The 20,451-nt window shown below is 45.2% G+C and overlaps 1 protein-coding gene across 12 annotated transcripts in view; it reads right to left on the bottom strand.

Moving 5' to 3' along the window:
• The window catches only part of LOC128296821 (glutamate-gated chloride channel), a 52,234-nt gene that overhangs the window by 7,161 nt on the left and 24,622 nt on the right, over positions 1-20,451 (bottom strand). For 5 of the 12 annotated variants that reach the window (XM_053032313.1, XM_053032310.1, XM_053032314.1 and 2 more), the window contains exons 4-9: positions 7,007-7,076; positions 3,183-3,419; positions 2,789-2,923; positions 2,304-2,621; positions 703-824; positions 34-158 (exon numbers count right to left, since the gene is read on the bottom strand). In XM_053032313.1, the coding sequence (XP_052888273.1) occupies positions 34-158; positions 703-824; positions 2,304-2,621; positions 2,789-2,923; positions 3,183-3,419; positions 7,007-7,076 (1,007 nt within the window). Of the gene's footprint in view, positions 1-33; positions 168-696; positions 834-2,300; positions 2,622-2,788; positions 2,924-3,182; positions 3,420-7,006; positions 7,077-20,451 lie in introns of all 12 variants that reach the window. The other 7 variants (XM_053032311.1, XM_053032320.1, XM_053032319.1 and 4 more) reach the window with 4 other exon arrangements.

Here is a 20,451-nt window from a genome sequence, read left to right as displayed (position 1 = left end):
GCAAGTACGCGGACATGGCACGGCTAAGCTTACCTGGTTGGGAACTTTGACAGCCAGCTACGGCAGCAGTTTGGCCGCTTCGGGGCCTGCATGTGCACTTCGCATTGGCGAAGCTTCTCCAGTGCGAGCGGATCGCCGGGGTGGCGCACCAGCGGTTTCTGGAAAATGTAATGCAGACAATTACTCGAACTGACAGACAGACGTAACTCTGGTTAGAACATGGTTAGCTGGTTGTGTTGCTTGCGATGAAGTTGTTCCTTAATTTCCCCAAAAAACCCCGAAATGGCTTCGAGAAGTTGGTGGTTTTCTTTTTCGGTGATACGCCCAAACCAGTTTGGGGAGGTAAATGGTAAATTGAAATTGAAAAAGCTTTACTGTAGCACGTTGCCATGGCAATGTTGGTCAGTAAAGCTACGCACGTCATATTTGCTACGGTATTGTTCTACTAACAAAAGTGGACTACTATGTTTTGTGCTACTGCATGACAGTATTACACTCATCTCTAGTTGGGAAAGGGAGATAAAACCACTGCTGAACAACGGTACATGATTGCCTCTTTTGGATGGCAAAACGGACGATTTTCTGGTTGACTCTTCCCATTTGTTTTTGGCTATTGTCCCGCGGGTTAGGGTGAGGTTAGGTAGCCCCGGCGCTTTGCATATCCCTTCCCTCCCAGCGCAAACCCCATTGCCCGATACGAACCATCGCAAAGGTGGCGTTACTGTCGGTGTCCAGCAGATCCGAGGCCGCGTCCAGGCTGGCCTGTTCCATTTCGCGGCGCTTTTTCTTCATATTCTCTCGGTGCATGTCTGCTGCCCTATCCGCTTGGTGAGCATGAATGGATTGATATAGAAGCGCAAAAGAATTTATGTGTTCCAAAATGGGAGGAAAGAAAAAATGAAGGATGTGGCGTACGATGATGTGATTGTGAGGCGAATATTCATGATCGTGTGGTAGGGGCGAGATGGTTTGAAGGATTTCCAGTTATTAAGAAATGTCAAAATAGACAGCAATACATCAACGGGAAGGAGGTGTACGTGTGCGTATTTGTGGAATGCAAACCACGTAATGCAAAGAGGGTAATAAATACGTTAGGAACACGTTATTTTGCGCAAATAGTAATGCGTGTGACAGTGAGCCGGTACGGTGTTCGATATGAAGGGGTAAAGTGATTGTTATTGTTCGATTGTGAAAGCGTAAACGCGAAGCATGCATCAAGTACGCATCGCGTGTGTGCGGCGCCGTGTAGGTATCAATCATAGTGTTATACAGTATGACAGATGGGATGACAGCGATGGACGAAAATGTCATTTGAGTGATTGATTTACGGTATCACGTGAGATGGGAACACGATTTGCGCAAAGAGGGTGATTGGGATGGAAATGAGCGAAAACGACAACGTAAGAATGGTGGATATAAAATTTGGCAACGAAAATAGTGAACGAACGTAAAGAATAAACCACAATAATTGATCGCGCACGAAATGACAACACATGTGTCGATGCAGCGGACGAGTAACGCAACCGGTAACGTAACGTAACGTGAGTGACGTGAGCAGCAGGAGGAGAGGAGAAAAGAAACGAAAAAAGAGATGCGGGTGACATCATTATAATCGGTTCGAACTACGGTTGTATTATTTAAGGTTATGTTGCAGAATATAAGAAAACAACGGAGGAAAAATAAAACTAGCCCAGAAATATAGTTAGAACGTAATAAACGACGAGCACATGTGAAAACGCGGACATTGGGGAAAGAAAATAGGGATAGGAAGTTTTGTATAGGAGCTCTGTTTTCTAGCTATGTTGCCAACAGAAAAGGACGAAAACAGACGGACGGAACACAGATAAGTGAAGTTAAAACAGCAACTGTACAGCGTAGGCAGCGTACGCGAACGAATGTTACCGTACACGTGCTCCTTGGAATGCTTGGGAAGCCAACCGCCGTACCAAACGGACAACCACGTGCACTACAGTTGGCTGACATTGGCAGAGACTTTGACACTTGACAGCTGTCTATTGGGACTGCTGCTCTTTCCGGTTACTACTATTTTAACTACCATCGCTGCTTCTGCTGTCACGTGTTGTTCAGTAGCTGAGGTAGAACGGTCGCTGTCAAAAGTAGCCCAAGAGACACGGACGGTACCATCTCGTGGCATGTTAGGGAATGGAAGGTTTTTTTTTCTTTTTTAGCCAGGGTAGAAAGAGCAGGTGGGCTTTATAAAGTAAGTGTAAATAAACAGAGAACTCATAAACGCACCACGGCGACACAGATAAACACATACACGAACAATAAAATTAGCAAACCTGAACGGGACGCGTAGTTGACCAGGGCAAACTCGAGCAGTGCCCCGAACACGAACGTCAAACAGACGCCGGTCCACACGTCGATGGCTTTCGTGTAGGAGACGGGCGGTAGCGATGCGTTGATGCCCGACGTTTGCGTCGCCATCGTTAGCAGTGTCGTAACGCCGAGCGATACCCGGGCCGGTACCGCGCCCTGATCGAGCCAGAACGAGACCCAGGACACGATGACCAACATGCAGCAGGGGATGTAGATCTGGATCAGATAGTACGAGAACTCGCGCTTGAACAGCAGATCCACCTTCAGGCAACTGTATTCACCTGCAGGAGACGTGAAAGGGGAGGGCGAACAGTGGCAAGCGGTACGAGAAGCGGAAAGACGTAACGTTAGTGGCGCTCGTGTAAAACTGTCACGATGCAATGTGAAGTGTGTCGCCGGACAGCTCTGTCGAGTGCGGCGCGACCGTCGCTGGTCGCCAAGCGCTTACCGGTGTTGGTCTTGCTGTTGCAGTAATCGGTCAAGAACTTCTCCAGCGTGAACCGGGGCAGATGCAGGTTCTTCACCACCTGCACAGGATCGCCCTCCTTCCACAGAAACACTAGATCGGCCGTCGTCCAACCATCTGCGGAGAAGCACGGCACCCGTATTAGTCCGCGTTGTGTTCGGCGAGCAACGGCCATTGCTTGGGGGTGGGCAGCGAGGTTTCTGCCATTTTGGAGCTGTCGTGTGTATCGTGTAGTGTGTTTTGTTGGGACCGGATTTTGGAAATGGGACGGGAGCAATAATGCAAGGTATAGGGAGCGAAGGACGCATCTGTCTGTTTCTGTGTCTGAGACGGGTGTGGTTCAGTGTGTACGTCTTGTGGGTAAAACGGTACTTACAACTTGCCATACGCAGCGAGCACACCTGACGATCCAGTGGGTACAGCTTGAGATTCATCGGGCAGGCCAACGTGAGTGAAATACGTATGCTATATAGTACCGATCCGTACGGGAAGATACGGATATAGACGTTCGGCATAATGATGTTGTGGAAGTGACCTTCCTTCTCGTTCGAGAAGAACAAGTCAGGCATCCACACACGGTTTGCTTCGGTCAGTGTAAGGTACTTTAAGCGGCCTGCGTGAAGAGCGAAGGAAGAAGAAGTGAAGACGGTGAAAGAGTGTTTGTGTATGTGAGACAGAGAGACAGAGAGAGAGAGAGATAGTGAGAGAGAACGCGAAAGGGCGCGTGAAGAGAAGTCGGTGTAGAGCTTTTATTTGCACAGGTTCGTTGTGGATGGCTAGTTAATTTAATTATTCAAGCAACGCAACTTTTAGATCACTTCATCTAGCTCGCCTGTCATAGCTGACGTTTTGCATCTATGCTGACGTTTGTGACATTTCGCCCTACCACTAATGCTACTATCCCAAGCAGGCGCCGTTTCGCTTCATTTAGTTTGAAATTGAGCATTCAAAAAAAAAAAAACGAAACGGCAAAGAATTTGCCACCGAAGCAACCTGCGCCACTTCAAAACTGGGTGATCACAACTTTTCACATTTATCTTCTGATTAATTATCTGTCACGCCTGGCTGTAGAACCTAAGCCGACCACCGGGTGTCCACCGGGCGCTACTTCACAAACGCTCCGCAAGCGAGAATTGAGAATATCTGATTAAGAACCAAAGTGCACCCGAAACAATAAATCTTCCATTATTTCATTTTATTTCCTCCCGAAATGGGTCATCGGGGAGTAGTTTAAAGAGGAATTAAATGTGATAGGATGGTAGCGCACACCAAAAAAAAAGAAAAGAAAAGAAAGAAGCAGCGCTTCTTCGCCGACGCCGGGTTCTGATTCTTCGAACTCTGGCCACTCTGTTTGCTTAGGACACTGTTTGTGTTCGCGTTCGCATTCGCTGTCCAACATCTACCAATTTTTCGGTAGCAGCTCCAGCGTCTAGGCGAATTCATGCCGGGTCGGGCTGGAATACGAACAAGTCGTTAAGATTGTGGAGTATCAATTTTGATCCATTTTTTATCACGTATTTCGAGGACAAAGTCCTCCCTGCGCGCCCCAAAACATGAAGGTGGAACCCTATAAAGGACATCATCCCATCGATGGGATGGGTCTAGTTTGACTGCTGCATAAACACATAACAAGCAGGCCTCGTCTATGCTTGGGTATTGTCGAAGGACCTGTTTGAACTTCATGCTTTAGACGTCGCGACTCAAGTCTCTGCTTGGCGGTTTGGGTTGTGCCGAGGGGTTGAACAAGAGACTGGGGGTTGGGGAGGTTATGGCGAGAGTTTCGACGATGGTTGGTGGGTAGGTAAATTATGATTGATATGTAAACTTTACAGCCCTTGTTAGACATACACTGACCGAAGACCGAACGAAGGCGTAGACTGCTATAGACCGTAGTCGATGATAGATCCGTGTTTCATGGCCCTCGTCGACCAGCCCTTAACCATTCATCCGTACCGCTTGTATATATATAATTTTTTTTATCTGTTCTGGTGTGTGCTTGTATGTGCGCGTCCGGCGGAGAGGTGTGCGTGCTTGTGTGCTTGTGCGTGGATTGCCTCGAGCCGCGAACCGTGCTGTGCCGACAGGCTGGGAAGTTTACAGTCGTGGCGGGTGGCCCTTTTTACAGCACTGGGCCACATGGGCGATGGGTATGTGACGAACTGGTAATGGTGTTCCAGCATCTCCCCGGCTAACCCATGACCGGAACGACGACGCAGATGTACGCTCGCTGAACGGCGCTTGTTTTCACTCCACGCTATACGTACGTACACACATATTTATTTTGCCGCGCCCATCCATAGCGGACCGGACCGAGATCTAAATTGATTTCTTTCCATCGGTTTTTCTTTCCACCAAGAAATGTTTTCCCGACAAAAATCATCCATCGCTTCCGGTGTCCGGAAACGGATAGGGAACATGTGTTTACTGTTTGCGACGCTCCCGGACGCTCCGCGCGGGACTCATTTTATCAACATTATTGCGTTGCTGTGGGACTTCCCATCCCGGGGGGCTTCTTGCGGATTTTCTCCACACGGAAATGATGAAGTAGAATGGAAGCGCACCGAAAACATGAGTTCCGGGTTTATTTGCTAGCTGGAGGGGAATTGGATCAAGGGATAAGGTTGCGGAGGTCATATAAAGGGCTACACACACACACGCACACACATGTGCTCTATTCAGATATAAGTGTATGTATGTCTGTACGTGGGCATATGTGTCAATGTTTAAAGATTTGAACCGGAAATGCCCAACGAGCTGGTAAAATTTGGGCCCAGGGAAGCCGTCACCTAGGGCCCTTTCCAAGGCGTGAAGATGGATGGGACGATCGTCTTGGATGGGAACATCAATATTTTGCAAGAGTTCGCGATTTTTTTTTTTTTGGAACGCTGATTGCCTCCGTTCAAATAGCCGGTCTCTGGTGTTAAGAAGAATTCTGCAAGGATGAATTCTGGTAGGGAGAGGGAATCAAACCGATGGCAACCAAGTTGTCCCATACTCATTCTTTCCCCCGAGGGAACGAAAAGCCCTTGATTGGCACGTTCTTGGGGACGTTCTTGTTGGTTGATGTGTGCGTGTGTGTGTGTCGTAGCCTTTAAGGTTAGGATCGGTCGATGAAGCGTAATCGAATTTCGTCAGCAATCTAGACGCTAGGCAAAGTTGCCCCGCGGGCCACCACGGGACGCTCGAGACGGTATGGCAGAGCGTGGAAGGTGGAAGAATTTCAAGTTTGTTCCGGTAATCGATGGTGTTCGGAAGCTTTCACTCGCTTCGGGATGTGGAAGAGTACCGGAACAGCGAAACAAGCACGTGCGCGACGTTTGATCGGGAAATGGGGAACGGGAACCGGATTGGCCTACCGCGAGCGCTTGGATGATGAGGCATGGTTGTTGTAATGCGGTGTGCCTACATGTAGGCGCTCCGGCAATGTTGATATGAGTAGGCAGGGTGAGTGGGTGGTAGGGGGATAGGGGTGAAGGGGGAGGGGGAGAGGGGGTTGGCGGAAAACATTATTATGGCTTCCCAGATTCTCTCTCCCACATCAAACGACGCCCGAGCAAGCCGAGTGTAACATATCGAATTTATGATCGAGCAAGGCGATGAAAATGATTTTCGGTACAGCAAACCCGGCACCGTCCCCGGGTCCTTTGCCGGTGCTGAAATTGGCAACCCGGGCGGTTTAGTTTCCTTCTTCTTTTTATTCCGGGCAAATCGGGATGCTCTGCTCGCGGTCCGGTGGGTGGTGCCGTTGTGCGGGTGGTGCAAAAGCCTACTCTAATTTCCCGCTAAAGGAGATGATTGAAACGCTTATGACGTTTAGCGAAAATTTAATCTGTACGACGAGCTCCTCACCGCGTTACACGGTGGCGGTGGGATGGATAAACGCAAAACGCCTGCGCTTATGCAAGGGACTGACACTGATGACACTACGGCAGAATGATGCTGGTAAAAAAGGTACAAATGCTACTGCAGCAAGGTCTACTCTGATCCCAAGTAATATACGTATATATGTACGGTAAACGGAAAACAGGAAAACAGAAAGAGGAACTTGATGAAATCTGTTGCGGAACAGGCAAAAAGATCGTGTGTTTGACAAAATTAATTTGCCCTTTTAGTGGGGGGGAGGGACCAGGGACTAAAGTTTACAAGCCATCTTCCTTCTTCGATCTGCTACCCATCGTACTACTTCCACCCAATACTTACCTCCGATGTCATCGAACTTTAATCGTTCGTCCAGCCACTGTTCTCGGAACGTGAGCTGTACACTGTACTCCTACGGGGTCGTCATGTTATTTTTTGTGTGTTTTTTTGGGCCGAGTTTGATGGTGTGCATGAGTATAGTGTGTTTTGTTTTGGTTTGTTGTGTTTTGATGCACGTTATGGGTTGGAGATCAACGGATTCGATGCGCAGCCACGGGGTTTGGCGTGTGTTTTGATGGCGGCCATGTTGAAGGACGAAAGAGAGAAAAATGCATTAGTAATATGGTCCTGTATACTTTGTACGCATACGCATGTGTGCACTTAAATCTAACGGCGGCGGTTGTATATTGTATTTTTGGTATTGTTTTTATTTTGGGAATTTGTTAATTTTGGAATGATTATTGAGGCATTGAAAACAAAAACGAGAGCTGGCTAGTTTGGTCAGGGGTCATGAAAGGGGGTGGAGAGGGGAACTAGAGCATAATAGAGTGAGAAACAGAGAGCGAGAAAAGGGGGTAGGACAGGTCCGGTGGGGTTGGTTGAGGGTGTACAAACAGATGTCTCTACAAGGGCCAGGTTCAATGCAGAAAGGTTTGCGGGTTTTTTTGGGACAATCCAGTTTTAGACAAGGTTTAGAAAATCATGTTTCCGGTCTATTTTGCTATCTTGAGATTAATGTTCTAACATTTCTTTTTTTATAAGTAAAACTAGGAGGCAAAGTGTTCGAAATCGATAATATGCTTCCTGTTTCCACTTGTAGCTCATGATAACCATTTAAACCGGAACACAACTAGGAAAAGGACGGGGGAGGACGACGGAGAAACATAAAACGAGTGGCCAAGTGGGAGACGATATGAGGGTTTGTTCTTCTAATTGAGCAATATTTCGTGTGTGGATGGAATCGAACTTTCCCTAGAACTTTCCCTCGCTGGATCTGTGGTATGTCTAGGTTAAGCCTTAGCAATCTCCGGGAACGCTTAGACACTAAAAATACGTAACAAACTGAGCTTGGTAGGAAGGGACAAGTTGGGAAGGGATTTGGTTGACAAACACAAAACATGAAACTTTAACACAAAAACAAACTTTTTGTGAGTTATTTCACTGGGTACAAGAATTGGAAGAATGTCGATATTTAATCCAACATATCCTTTATTTGGTCCATATTGGGGAAAGGGATGGACGAGATATGGAATGAAACAATAGTTGGGGAAAGGAGCATAGGTTAAGGGACAGGTTAGGGCTAGGGAAGGTAGTTTCCATCCAGTTGGTCACAGTTGCGGGCCATCATGGATGAGTGGCCATGATGTACCCTGGTCTAAATAATTAATACATTTAAAATGAGAGTTTTTTTTTTCTAGAGTCGTTTTGGTGGAAACACATTGCAGAGAAATTAGTAGGAAAGACAGAGAAGTACAACTTTTCCAAACTATTCTTTTGTACGCAAAAGAGAGAAAGAAAGATAGTGAGCGAGACAGAAGAGACAGAGGAAGGAGAATGATAAAGTAGACAAATTGCTCGAGATAAGAAAATGAGAGAAAAATCTAAAGATGGAAACAAGTGTAAGAGGGACAAGTGGAGTGTAATGACTAGTAAAAAGGATCGGCAAAAAGTAGATAAAACTTGGGATAAAAAATTGAGACCGTATAAAAAAGAGAGCATGTAAACGAGAAGATAAAAAACGGATGTAAAGAGACGGTACACTAGGTGGAACAATTGGCGGTACGGGAGAAGAAAAGAATGAAGAAAGGTGAAAAAATACAGGAGGATCAGAATGAGAAGGAATGTTAATCGTAACGGTGGCACACAAACTGAAGAACACAGGTGGAAATGCAGGTGGAGGGGTTGAAAATTTGGAAAATCGGTTTCGATAAGGACACTAGGGTGACCGGGAAGCCGGTTCGAAAGTATGTAAATTAAAGCCTCGAATAAAATCCGGACGAAATACCGGGCCATTATGGGAAAATCCATGTACCGAAAGCTTGATATCGTTTATTCTATTTTGCATGTGTTCGTAGAGAGGAGGGAGTCTTGTGGGGTGGTAAAAAGAACGCCAAAAAGGACACACACGCAGGTGTCGGTGCTATGGGTGGCATTAAACGAAGGGTAGCTCGAGTTGGTGTTTTGTTGTATCTTTTAACAATTTGCCACCTGCCGCCCCCTCTGAAGATGGTGTGGAATGCATACCGGAGAGTAAAAACAAAAAATTAAATAAATAGATAATGTTTTTAGTTGGCCTATCACACCCCTCACCCTGCATGTAATGCCACCCAGTAGTACCACCCTCATTTGTGTCCTTTCTTTTCCAAAGTGTTGAAGTTTCCATTAAACAGAAAAACAAAAAGATTACTATTTCATGCAGGTAAAAAAATGAGACGAAGGACAAGAGAGTAGCAATTGTGGTGGGGGCAGAACGGGGGAATGGGAGAGGGGGTAGTTTCATTTCCGGTGCCGGGTGTCGGTGGCAGCTTCGGAAAAATGCCATCGTCTTGCTGTGTGCATTTCAGTTCGCTCTCTGTGTGGTTTTGTCGTGGTGGTACACATATATTTCTTTTTTGGGTGATGAGGAGGGGGGGGGGCGTGGGAGGTGTGGGATGGGGTAGAGTAGAGAAAGATTTAAAATTTTAAACTTATTTCTTGTGTGTGTGTTTTTCCTTTTTTTTCATCGCTATTTAAAACATTCCAATTGGCCGGTGTTTTTCGAGAACATGGGAGAAAGGATGGAAGAGTGCGCCCATGCTAAAAGGAAAACCATTACTGATAACGGGTCGAGTCGGTAGGTAAAGAGCTAGGCAGGGTACGGGATCGGCAGGTGGGTGGAATAGTAAGAAAAAAAAAAAAGATAACATGCAATCCTTGTCATGCCAGAGCAGGCAGCATGCAGCTACCAACATGCTAGGTGTCGTGCAGAAGCGCACATGCACAATACATGCAGCAGCAGCATGCACCTGAATGAATTGGTCGCTAGATGAAACGGTAGCCGAGTAGGAGGGGCACTAACAAACAAAACCAAGACAGAGGGAAGGGGTGGTTTTGCCATGCCATGCCATGAAGATGCGATTTATCGAACCATGCAAACAAAGGCGAAGTTTTTGGCTAGTGTAGTGGTGACGTACATTTTTATCGTGCTTTTATTGTTTGTTTGTTTGATTTTTTTCTTTTGCAGTAGCAGCGTTTTGAAAGCACCACGTAACAAAGGAGCAGAAGAAAGTAAAGGGATTGGGGAAAAATACCTAATGCTTAATGCTATCATGCGAGAGCGACACACATTTCATGCGACAAAAACGGTTGAGACACGATTTGTTACTGAGCATGCACTACCACGATGCACATGCACCTGCATGCAAGGAAATCTACGGCGAGTGTGTGTGCGTGCGTGAGGGGATGACAGGAGGAAAGACAGATGGGAACGGTGATACACATGCCAGCACAACATGCAACAATCATCATGCATTATCATCATCATCATCATCATCATACAGCATGCATTCATCGTTATCTACTTTCTCGTGCTTCATGCTTTACGTGCGGAAATAACATGCGCGCGCGAGCTACATGCACCATGCCATGCCCACATGCACATCGAAGGCAGCTACGAACCAATGCACTACGGTGAAAGAAAGAGAAAGAAAGAGTGTCAGTGTGTGTTTGTGTCTGTGTGCTTACGAGAAGGATGCGCATGCAGCTAAAACATACGTGCACTCCGTAACCTATGTATGGAGAGAAAACCTCCTCGAGAAGGAGTCGCGAGAACGTCCGCGGGCATGCATTCGCGGACGCCGCGTACATTTGTATTTGTTTTTCTTGATGTATTTTTTTTCTCGTCTTCTCTTTTCATATTTGTTAAGGCTATCATTGCGCAGAGGTTTGAAGTGCCCCGGATCCCCGTACGATCCGTTTTTGTATACGTGCGGCAGACTCCCAAAACCCCGAACCATTACCCAAACCCCGCTATGTTTTGGCAGGGGGGTGGGTTAGGGCGCGTGTCGGAGATGGGTGTGCATGTCCGCTACGGGAAGAAAGACGCCTAGAATAAAAACAAAGTATATCAAAATATACACACTCGTGAATAAAAGGAAATGAAACAGAAACTGAAGGAAACACAAAACCGACCACAACACCACACGAACGTATTTTCTTCTCTCTCTTTTAGTATTTATTGACAGCGGAGAACCCGGCCACCAAAGGCTTTCTTGTGTCGCTCGATCGTCGGGAGGAAATTGTGGGTCCTGTTTTTCTTTTGGGTATTTTATTTCGAGCAACGCTGTGACGTTACCGTCGATGTGGTGGTGGTGGTGGAAACATTGTCAAGTTTGCTGGTGTGCCTCTGTTGGGTGGCCGGGTTGCTGCGGAAAACATAACCTTATTTTGTTCTAGGGTTAGCCTCTAGATGACAGTTGGGTTGCTTAGAGTGTGTGTAGAAGTAGTAATAAACATACCGTCGTTACCGTCGATAGTGTTGGTTAATGTACTAAGTATTGTATAATGTCAGATTTTGTACGTAGTATTGTATGTGTCAAATACTAAAGCAGATAATCGATAATCGAATTTCGGTCATTTGTTTGAGTCATTTTTATAACTCTTATGTCACATTGTGCAGCTACCCTGCATTAGAACATTAAGCCTGGTGGTATAAGGTGTTGGAAGGTGGAGAAGGAGTAATGGTGAGGCAATTAGGAGAGTTCCCTCGTGTTCCTCAACCGTGTTTGCTTGCTACTTGCTGAGCCAACACGGAAAGTAGCTTGAGAGATGCTGTCACTTTGACAGTTGCGACGCGAAGCGTTACCGTAGTAGTCTGGCATTGCAGTGTCGTACCTGACTCTCGGACTCCTAATGCATCCGTCACTCTTACTCCACCTTCCTCATCCCATCTTGGGACAGCTGTACCTTCGCTCCAGTCTCCACAAGTTTGTTCGCGTAATGTCTGGACTTGTGCTGTCCCCTGTAGTCTATGGGTCCCAATGTCAAAGCGTTGTCGCCGTCGCCGGCAAGCCATTTTGTCAGCGATTGTCCTTTACATACATACATACAAAACAGACACACATACGCACACACACACACACACACGCGCGCACATCTACATACATACGCTAGGGCGGGAGCGCGTGCATTACGCTTCCGCTACAAAATGGTGGGGATGCTTTGATACTCGATTCACATTCACCATTCACAGTATGAGCGAAATGTACGATCGAAATGAAACACGTAGGGATGGAAAGAGAAAACAAAACCAAATAAAAATAAAAAACCATCTCAAAAACCGAATAGGAAAGCATATAAAAATTGAAGAAAACCTAATATTTGATTTGATTATATTGCGCAAAACGAGCGCTTGAAGCGCGCTGGGTTTTGGGCTTGTGACGGTGGTCGTCGTACAAACGCTGTAACGGCAAATCAATTCGTGCCCGCCGTCCAGAAACCAAAGGCAGCTGCTTGGGATGTAAATTTTCTCTCTCTTTTTTCGTTTTTGTGTTATTTGTATGATGCTGTAACTTTCTACGGATTCGTTAGTTTGCCGTCAGAGGACCTGTCACCGTAGTGTGTGGAGCCAATGTTTGCTTTGTGACGGATCACGTGTGTTGCGTTTTTATTGACCACCCAACCAATGGTGCAACGATGAAATTGGGGTGGGTTTTTTTTTGTTGGTTCTGTTTCGAGGAAGTAAATTCATCGTTGTTAAGGAGCGCTCCCGCACAGTGGTTTGGAGCATCGTCATTTATTTATCTTACGCTTTCCGACCGAAGTTTGATCAAACATTAATCAATTATGCAAAAGCTGATCATGAGCTGTGTGCACCGTGGTGGGGGTTTTTGCATCGTGCTGCTCGGTCGGGCCGGGTGGAACGTTCCGTTCCTTCCAGAACGGTTCTGGTTGATAAAATGGTTTTGCAAGGGTGCAGAATAATTTACATACCCGTGTGTGTGCTGTAGTGATGATTTTGTATGTGTGTGTGTGTGTGTGTGGGGAGGTGGGTAGATGTGTGGTGATGTATGAAAGAGAACGACACGTTGGGGCACAGTTACGATGAATTAAGAGGCACGGCTACAAGACAGATGGGTAAAAGCGATGAAAGCATAGCGATGCACGTTGATGATGTGAATAAATGAATATGATGACACAATAAGCGTTAATTAAGAACCCGAATACAGTAGCGCATCCCGTCAAAAGATGTCAAGATATGGATAGTAATGGATGGTGATGCATTTGGTAAATAATTTTATGCTTATTAGTTACCATAACTGCTTACTTTAACACAAAGTTACTATTATTCTCTGTGGATTTAGTCTTACGCGAACATATTGCTTTTTGTACATGGGGCAATAGTTTTCATACTGCTCATAAACTGCAGTTTGATGTTCCATCTCTGTACCATCTCCATTATGACTTCAAAGCACAGGTAGTCCCCGAGATACACTGTACATGTAGACAGCTCATATTCACGAATCTTGACATTCAGTTGACAGTTTCGTTTATAGTTGACAGTTTCAGAGTAGTAGCATCGCAGTAGGAATTTTTTTCACTATAAACCTTCCATATTTGACATATGGAAATTGGTTTATTTTCACAAGTAAGAGTTCATTTCAAGTTAGTTTTTTAAAGCTTATTGCTTTAGGATAAATATCGCCTGTAAAAGTATTGCAAACTTAATTCTTCATTAGATGCCGCGTACTGTCGGGGACTACATGTAATTTGTTTTGCAATAAATAATTATCATTGTCCACAATTATCATCATCATTATAATTATGAAGCTTACACAGGTCTTGCAGAACACTGCATTAATTGAATTCATGCAGTTTGGCTTAAATTGGAGCATTATCTCCATAAAACCTGCCATCGAACAGACGTGTCTCATGTCCCTATTAATTAAACCCATGGTCAACCATTTCTTCTGCCTCTTGGGAATGCAATTTAGTTTGAAACATTGCATTAGCTTATATTTAAAGCCAATGGTATGTACCACAAAAAAAAGATCCCCCGGCCACATCACCATTTCTAATCCCGCTTCGAAGAACCGTTCCGTTTGGGCCAACTTTGTATGAAGTGCAGTGCAGTTCATGCCAAGAAATATACACCTCCTTTCACTGGGTTATAATAAAACAAAGAAACACCGAAAGATCCCGCTTTCTACCGGGGCCCGGGAGGCATGTGCGCCAGATGATGATGATGATGATGATGAAGATGAAGATGAAGATACGGACACGATGATGCAATGTGGCGTCATAATTTATTCTCACCATTTGTGGCCATCCCAATGGCGGCCCGGTGGTCAGCCACGGTTTTTCCCTTCCCAAGGTCTGGTGTCTTTTCGGAAGCGTGGAAGGGTGGAGGATTTATTTGCATTCATTTTTTACGGAGCATCGCGAATGCAAGACGCGGCCATCGAGTATGTACACGAGCGCCGCACGAATTATTGCATTATTCAACAACTTGAACAATGCGGTTCGCATTCGTGTACCATGTTGAAAGCGGCCGTGGGATGAGGTTCGGTAAGTTACCATATTTTATTCCTCACTCTTGCGCTGTTCGCAACCGTACGCCACTGATACGGCGCGCCAGCAATGATGCGGCGAAGGATTAACTGCGTTTTGCATTCGGCCCGGAATGGTTTGTACTGCTGCAAATGAATGGTAATTTATGCACCGAACTAACAGGGCAAAAGAAAGCAAACAAACCACCATCTTAATGTTTACAGAAATCAAGCTTGTTATCGTTGCACCGCGCTGGTATGGAACTTCAATAACCGTAACGGTAGTGTGCATTTAAAAAAAAAAACAAACAGCGAGATAGAAGAGCCGGCCCCGTATGGCTACATCACATAAATATAACTCACCAGCCGCCGCCAGCAACTGTAAGCTCTCGCTTGTAAGTTGGGAAGGAAGTTGGTTCGTTTCGCTCTTGCGCTTCACTCTGCTCCCCCGTGCGCCCAGATTGACAACCGATTCGATGAGCTTTATCTCGGTACGGCGGTACCACAATTCGTTGCAATATTTAACTCGTGCAATTTCGGGAAATTGAACCACCGTCGGGGAAATGGATTGCAATCGTAAAGTAACGTCAATAAAATAAACGGAAAACCCCGGCTGCCCTTCCGTCATGCAAAAGTGGAGGTAGGTTGAAGTTTTGCAAATGCTAACCGGTAGCAGCAGCAGTACCAACCGGTGCTCGCACATCCAGTTCTACCAGCGTAAGGGCAAAAGGCAGCGAGCTAGCAGCTGGCGAAACATGGAAGACGGGTGTTCGATCGTCTGCATTTTGAATGTGGTCGAGTGGTCAAAGCACATAACGAGTCGAGTGTGCAAAAGATGCTGGGGGTGTACCATCCCGGTCGGAATCGGGGTAGGGGGTAGAGGGCCGAATCCGAACGCAGACACGAAGCGAGCGAGCGAACATTTCGGGATGGGTTTTAAAGTTAATTGGAAAAGTTTTCCTGAAGCGATCATACGGTCCGCTCGCATAGCGGCCCTTCCAGCGCTACCAGTTGGCGGACGTTTGTGGAAGCGTACTTTCAAAAATTTGTGGCCAATGCACATTCTCCCCCCCCCCCCCCCCTCGGGCAGGTCGGTAAGATTTCGCTCCCGGGGACACACACACACAAACTCACCGCTAAGGGGTAGGCTGACTTATGGCGGACCGATAACCGTAAAATGCACTTTACTACGGGAACTTTCGGGGGCCAATAAATGCGAAACGAACTGTGGTGCTTGTGTCGTTCGTGAGGCTCTTTTTTATTTTGTTCTATTTCGTTCTTTTTTTCTTCTTTGCTTGTGTTGTTGTAGTAGAGCAAGTAGAACTCGAAACAGCCGAAATCGTCTTTCGAGTGTGCTGCTGCTGCTGCTCGGACTGATGCCGACCGGGGCGTTTGGTCGGTGCAAATTTAATAGCTTATTAATTTTACGGTCCAGAGTTTAAGCCGGTTCGAACCCGGCAGGTCGGCCGTTTCGTTCGTGTGCCTCGTTGAGATAATTCTACCAGCGCCTGTGGGCCCCCTGGTACAGGCGCACCAATTTCTGTGCGCTTCATTTGCTGTACCGCTCGGTGTATTTGTGTGTGTGTGTATGTGAGTTTGTATTTTTATTTCCATAAAAATCGTTTCAAATACATTGGTCGTTGCTTCCGTGGCTTCCATGGGGTACATGTGGCCGAAAATGTCTGCCGAAACGCACGTCGCAACGTTCATTCCGTGCTGCATTTTACGATCTTAGCACAGTGACAGAATAATTATTTAGATGATAAAATCACCATCATGGTCCATTGTTCCATGTTTTTGGATCTGCATTGGCGGGCCACGTAGCATTGCATGGAGACGCCGCAATGGAGGCGCCACGATGGAGACGCCTGGTAGTTTATGACATTGTTGCCACATTTCCATGTACTCGTTAGGCGAATCTTACGCGTGCGATCTCACTTACAAAAGAATTCACTTTAAATCAATCCAACGAATGGTTCTATAAGAACCAGAAAATGGTTATGCTTCAAGCCGGTCCGGCGTTCCCCCATATTCGGCAAACGATGGAGACGCCTGGTGATTTGTAAAATTTGCTACGAAAGCAATCACGCAAGGGGTCCTGGTTTTGATCCCGCTCGCTTCCTGGGCGATTCGCAGCAAACGCAGCAGGTCCAGCGCAACGCAGATTTCGCTTAATGAGATGTAAATCTACCATCCGGTTTTTTGTTGTTGTTGTTGCTAACGCTGAAGGGTTTCATCCGTATTCTAGCATTGTCAGTGCTAGTCCGTTTCCTTTTTTTTCTCTGTTTGTTTGTTTGTCGCCACTGCATACGAACCAGTATAAGGTCAGCCCCTTTGCCTCCCATCGAAGGTCAGCTCCTGGGGGGTTGCCTGGCTGAATTTTGCAATGGTTTGCGCCGGGAAGGGCACGCTAATGATGTCATTCGTAGGCGGAAGCAGCAAACAGTGCTCGACAATCGTGTCAAGTGGTCGGGACGCCACATGCACGGTCGGTCCGGTACCTCTGCAGCAGTAATCCCTTCGGCTCACGCCAACAGGCCGACGACGGTAACGGTACCAGGATGGCCGACACGGTTGCGATCCTTTTGCTCACCGTTCGCCAAATGTTGTTCGCCAAGCGGATGCGGAAATGGTGATGAAGATGATGAGGATGTTTTTGAATTATTTTGCCACCGGGGGGTTTCGGCTTTTGTGAAACAGGCGAAGCACATGGAAGGTTTTGGAGCGAGCGAAAATGTAAATGTGCTCATCAAATCAGGACCTTGGATTTGATTAGCATTTTTTTTTTTCGTTTGCCGCTGCTGTCTTCCTTACTTTGCTATCGTGTCGTAGCAAAGCAGCAATAGAACACCTTGCTATTTCGTGGTACCATTTCCAATTCAGCATAGGTAGACGATAATTAATTCTAGTGAAAAATTTTGCATTCAAAATGTCTCTCTTTCCAGCTTGATTGGATTAATGCTCAAGAGGAACTCATTCGCGTGGTAGGCGCGAAGAAGGTGAGAGCGCGACAAAAATGGTAGAGCGTGTTACCTAACGAGTTCCGCTAAATTGGCAAATTATTATCACTTTTCCGCATGGCTCCGAGATTTTTTTTTGTGCGTTGTTTGCTTGAGATAAGTTTAACATGATAATTAAACACAAAACCCTCGAGAGACGTTCATTATTGAATGTTCGTAAGGGTGTGAGTTTAATTATTTTACATTCCCATGCGCTACGAGTACCAGGAAGTAGTTTAGAAATTATACATTTTAATAATCAGAACAGAAGCAGTATGATGGAATGGAACAACAACATAACGTCACAATATTGACAACACAATACAATTACTATTAAACATGATTTAGTTCGAGTTACTGAACAGTAGACATGTTCAATGATGAGTTAAATGTATTGAAAAAGGTAAGCAAGAAAATCGATCGATAATCATTGGGGTAAGTATATACTTTAATTTTTTCCAATACAAAGGTGTGTTGGGGATTGCACATTTGTTTTCTTTTGTTTTTGAATGTTTTGTAGCCTAAAATACGAACCGAGCAACAAATGAGTATGCACTGATAAGGGTGAGCCGATGAATGGATGAATTTTGTGTGGTGAATGAATTACTACAGTCGTGTATACATGATATGCATTTCATATGTAGTAGTAGAAAAGAACAAAGATAATTTGACAAAACAAATTGAAAAGATAATGAAAAGCTACTCCGAACGTATAACGATGAACAGAAAGTTTGAAATGTAATTAGCAGAACATTGAGAAATAGTAAACTCAACACAAAATTTATAAAAGATCAACTGCGAAGCCAAAAACTTGAACCAAACTATGAGAAAGTATATCTTACCAGTACCACGAGAAAAACAAAACAAAGTAAAATGATATTTAAAAACAAAACGGAGCAAAACAATGCAATCGGTTTGCGACTTTTTTTGCATTACAAACACACTTTGCATAGAACTAGACAAGTTTTCCGTACTGTTGGAAGCAGTTGCTCAGACACAAAGACAGTTGTTTGGAGTGTTGTAATGTATATGTGTGTGTGTGTGATTTTTTTCTCTATTTGTGGCCAGTACATACGCGGTGACTGACGGAACCAGGGTGAAAAGAAATGTGTGTGTGTGTGTGTGTGCTTCGAATCCGGTTGGCGCCTTTTGCATGTTATAACAATGCTGTTGTTTCTCCGTACGGCAGGATGCTGTACCGGAAGCCGAAGTAAGAATTGTACCCTTGTACACACATACAAACACATACAAAATACACACACACACACACATACGAGCGCGCACGCACGGAAACACACGGTGTCGGTCGGTTATATGGTCGGAATACGGGGCGTAGCCGAAACACTTGAAAATAAGAGAACAAAACGAAGTGAACAAATGGCAACGTGGAATGGAAGGGGCAAGCAAATCGACTGGTCCACTCACTGCATACTGTGAAAGGGAACGGTCATGTATCTGTGCAGCTATGTTTCCGTGTGTGTTTTCTGTACGCAAAAGACATTGTTATTCACAACATGATGATAGTCATTGTTGAGCGTATTCCACGAGAAAGAGAGAGAGAGAGAGAGAAGAAAAGAGAGAAAGAGAGAGGGGGTTGATGGTACATGTATGCCTTTTGAAGTGTGCGTGGTTTGAAGAGCAAGTTTTCAATTTTAAAAACATCGTGCACTAAGCACCGGCCGAAGCTTTTAATTTCCAATCACGATCCTAGCTTCTAACAATGTAATACGGACGTCAAAATCCTTTTGGTGGACAAAGAAAGAAAAAGAGAGAGAGAGAGAGAGTTAAAAACACAAGGTGCACTGGTTTGTGTTAAATAGACATCAAACACACGTGTGTAATCAGTAGACATTGATACAGTATGCAAAACGTACATTAATCACGCACACACACACACAACACACGCATAGATAAATGCACGCGCACGCACGCGCACGCACGCACACACACATACAAACACACGCGCACACACGATTCAGATAGCAATAGATGGGGCGCACCGGAGAACTTCCTGCTGTCAAATAGACTTTGACAGGTGTAGTGTCAACAGTTCAAGGATGCTCGTTGGCTCCACAGCGTACGCAGGGGCCGTATTAAAAGTAAAGGTGAAAGATTGATGTATCGAAGATACTGGGTTAGACAATCGTACACACAGTGTGTCGGCAGTTACAATTTGTTAGATTTGTTAGAAATCAACACGATAAAATAAACAAAACACAGGAAAGAAAAGAAATAAATAGTAAAAACTCGAACTTAAACAGTATGTAACGAATAACGAAAGTAAGAACGATGAATGTATCTTTCTTTTTTGTTTGTGAAAGAGGTTAATGATTTTGAAATTTTGAGACTGATTCCATCGATTTCATTGGTCAATGTGTGTGGTTTTTGGTATGCGTATATAATGTCTTGTTTATAGCAGTATAGTATGACACTAAACGGAGGTGGTTACTGGTCTTATGTAGAGAGTTCGTATGAAATTGGGAACAGGAAATGGAAATGTACAGGGTTTACAGGAAGGGTAACTAACGATGGCAAACTATAGCTCAGAAAGATCATGTGTTGTAGAGAGTAGATGTAGATGAAAGGAATGTGAGCATATTGAATTGTAATACAGATATTTTTGTATGTTGCTCCTAGCTTTTGGAATTTAATGAAACCTCGGTGCGAGGAACGCTAATTGGAATAGTTTGCTGGTTTCTTGTTGTTTGAAAGTGATAGCGTTTATACTGTTTGCCTTAACAACGTAACGTACATGAACAGCACGAGAGATAGACACTGAATCAACAAATAAAAATAGGTAAACAAAAACATAGGGGTAACAAAACAGAGACAGAGACAGAGAGAAGCCGAAAGACAATTGGCAATTTAAGGGTGGACAGTCCCGGGTTGAACCGGCCGTTTTGCTGTGTAATTTTTGTACAAGTGTGTAGCTGTGGCGCTTTTGTTTCGCTTAACGGTAGACGTATAAACACCGGTGCTCTGA

Source organism: Anopheles moucheti, chromosome 2 (assembly GCF_943734755.1).
Source record: "Anopheles moucheti chromosome 2, idAnoMoucSN_F20_07, whole genome shotgun sequence".
Classification (NCBI taxonomy): Eukaryota; Metazoa; Arthropoda; class Insecta; order Diptera; family Culicidae; genus Anopheles; species Anopheles moucheti.
The sequence above is the reverse complement of the archived record's forward strand: the minus strand, read 5'-3'. Positions and strand labels throughout refer to the sequence as shown.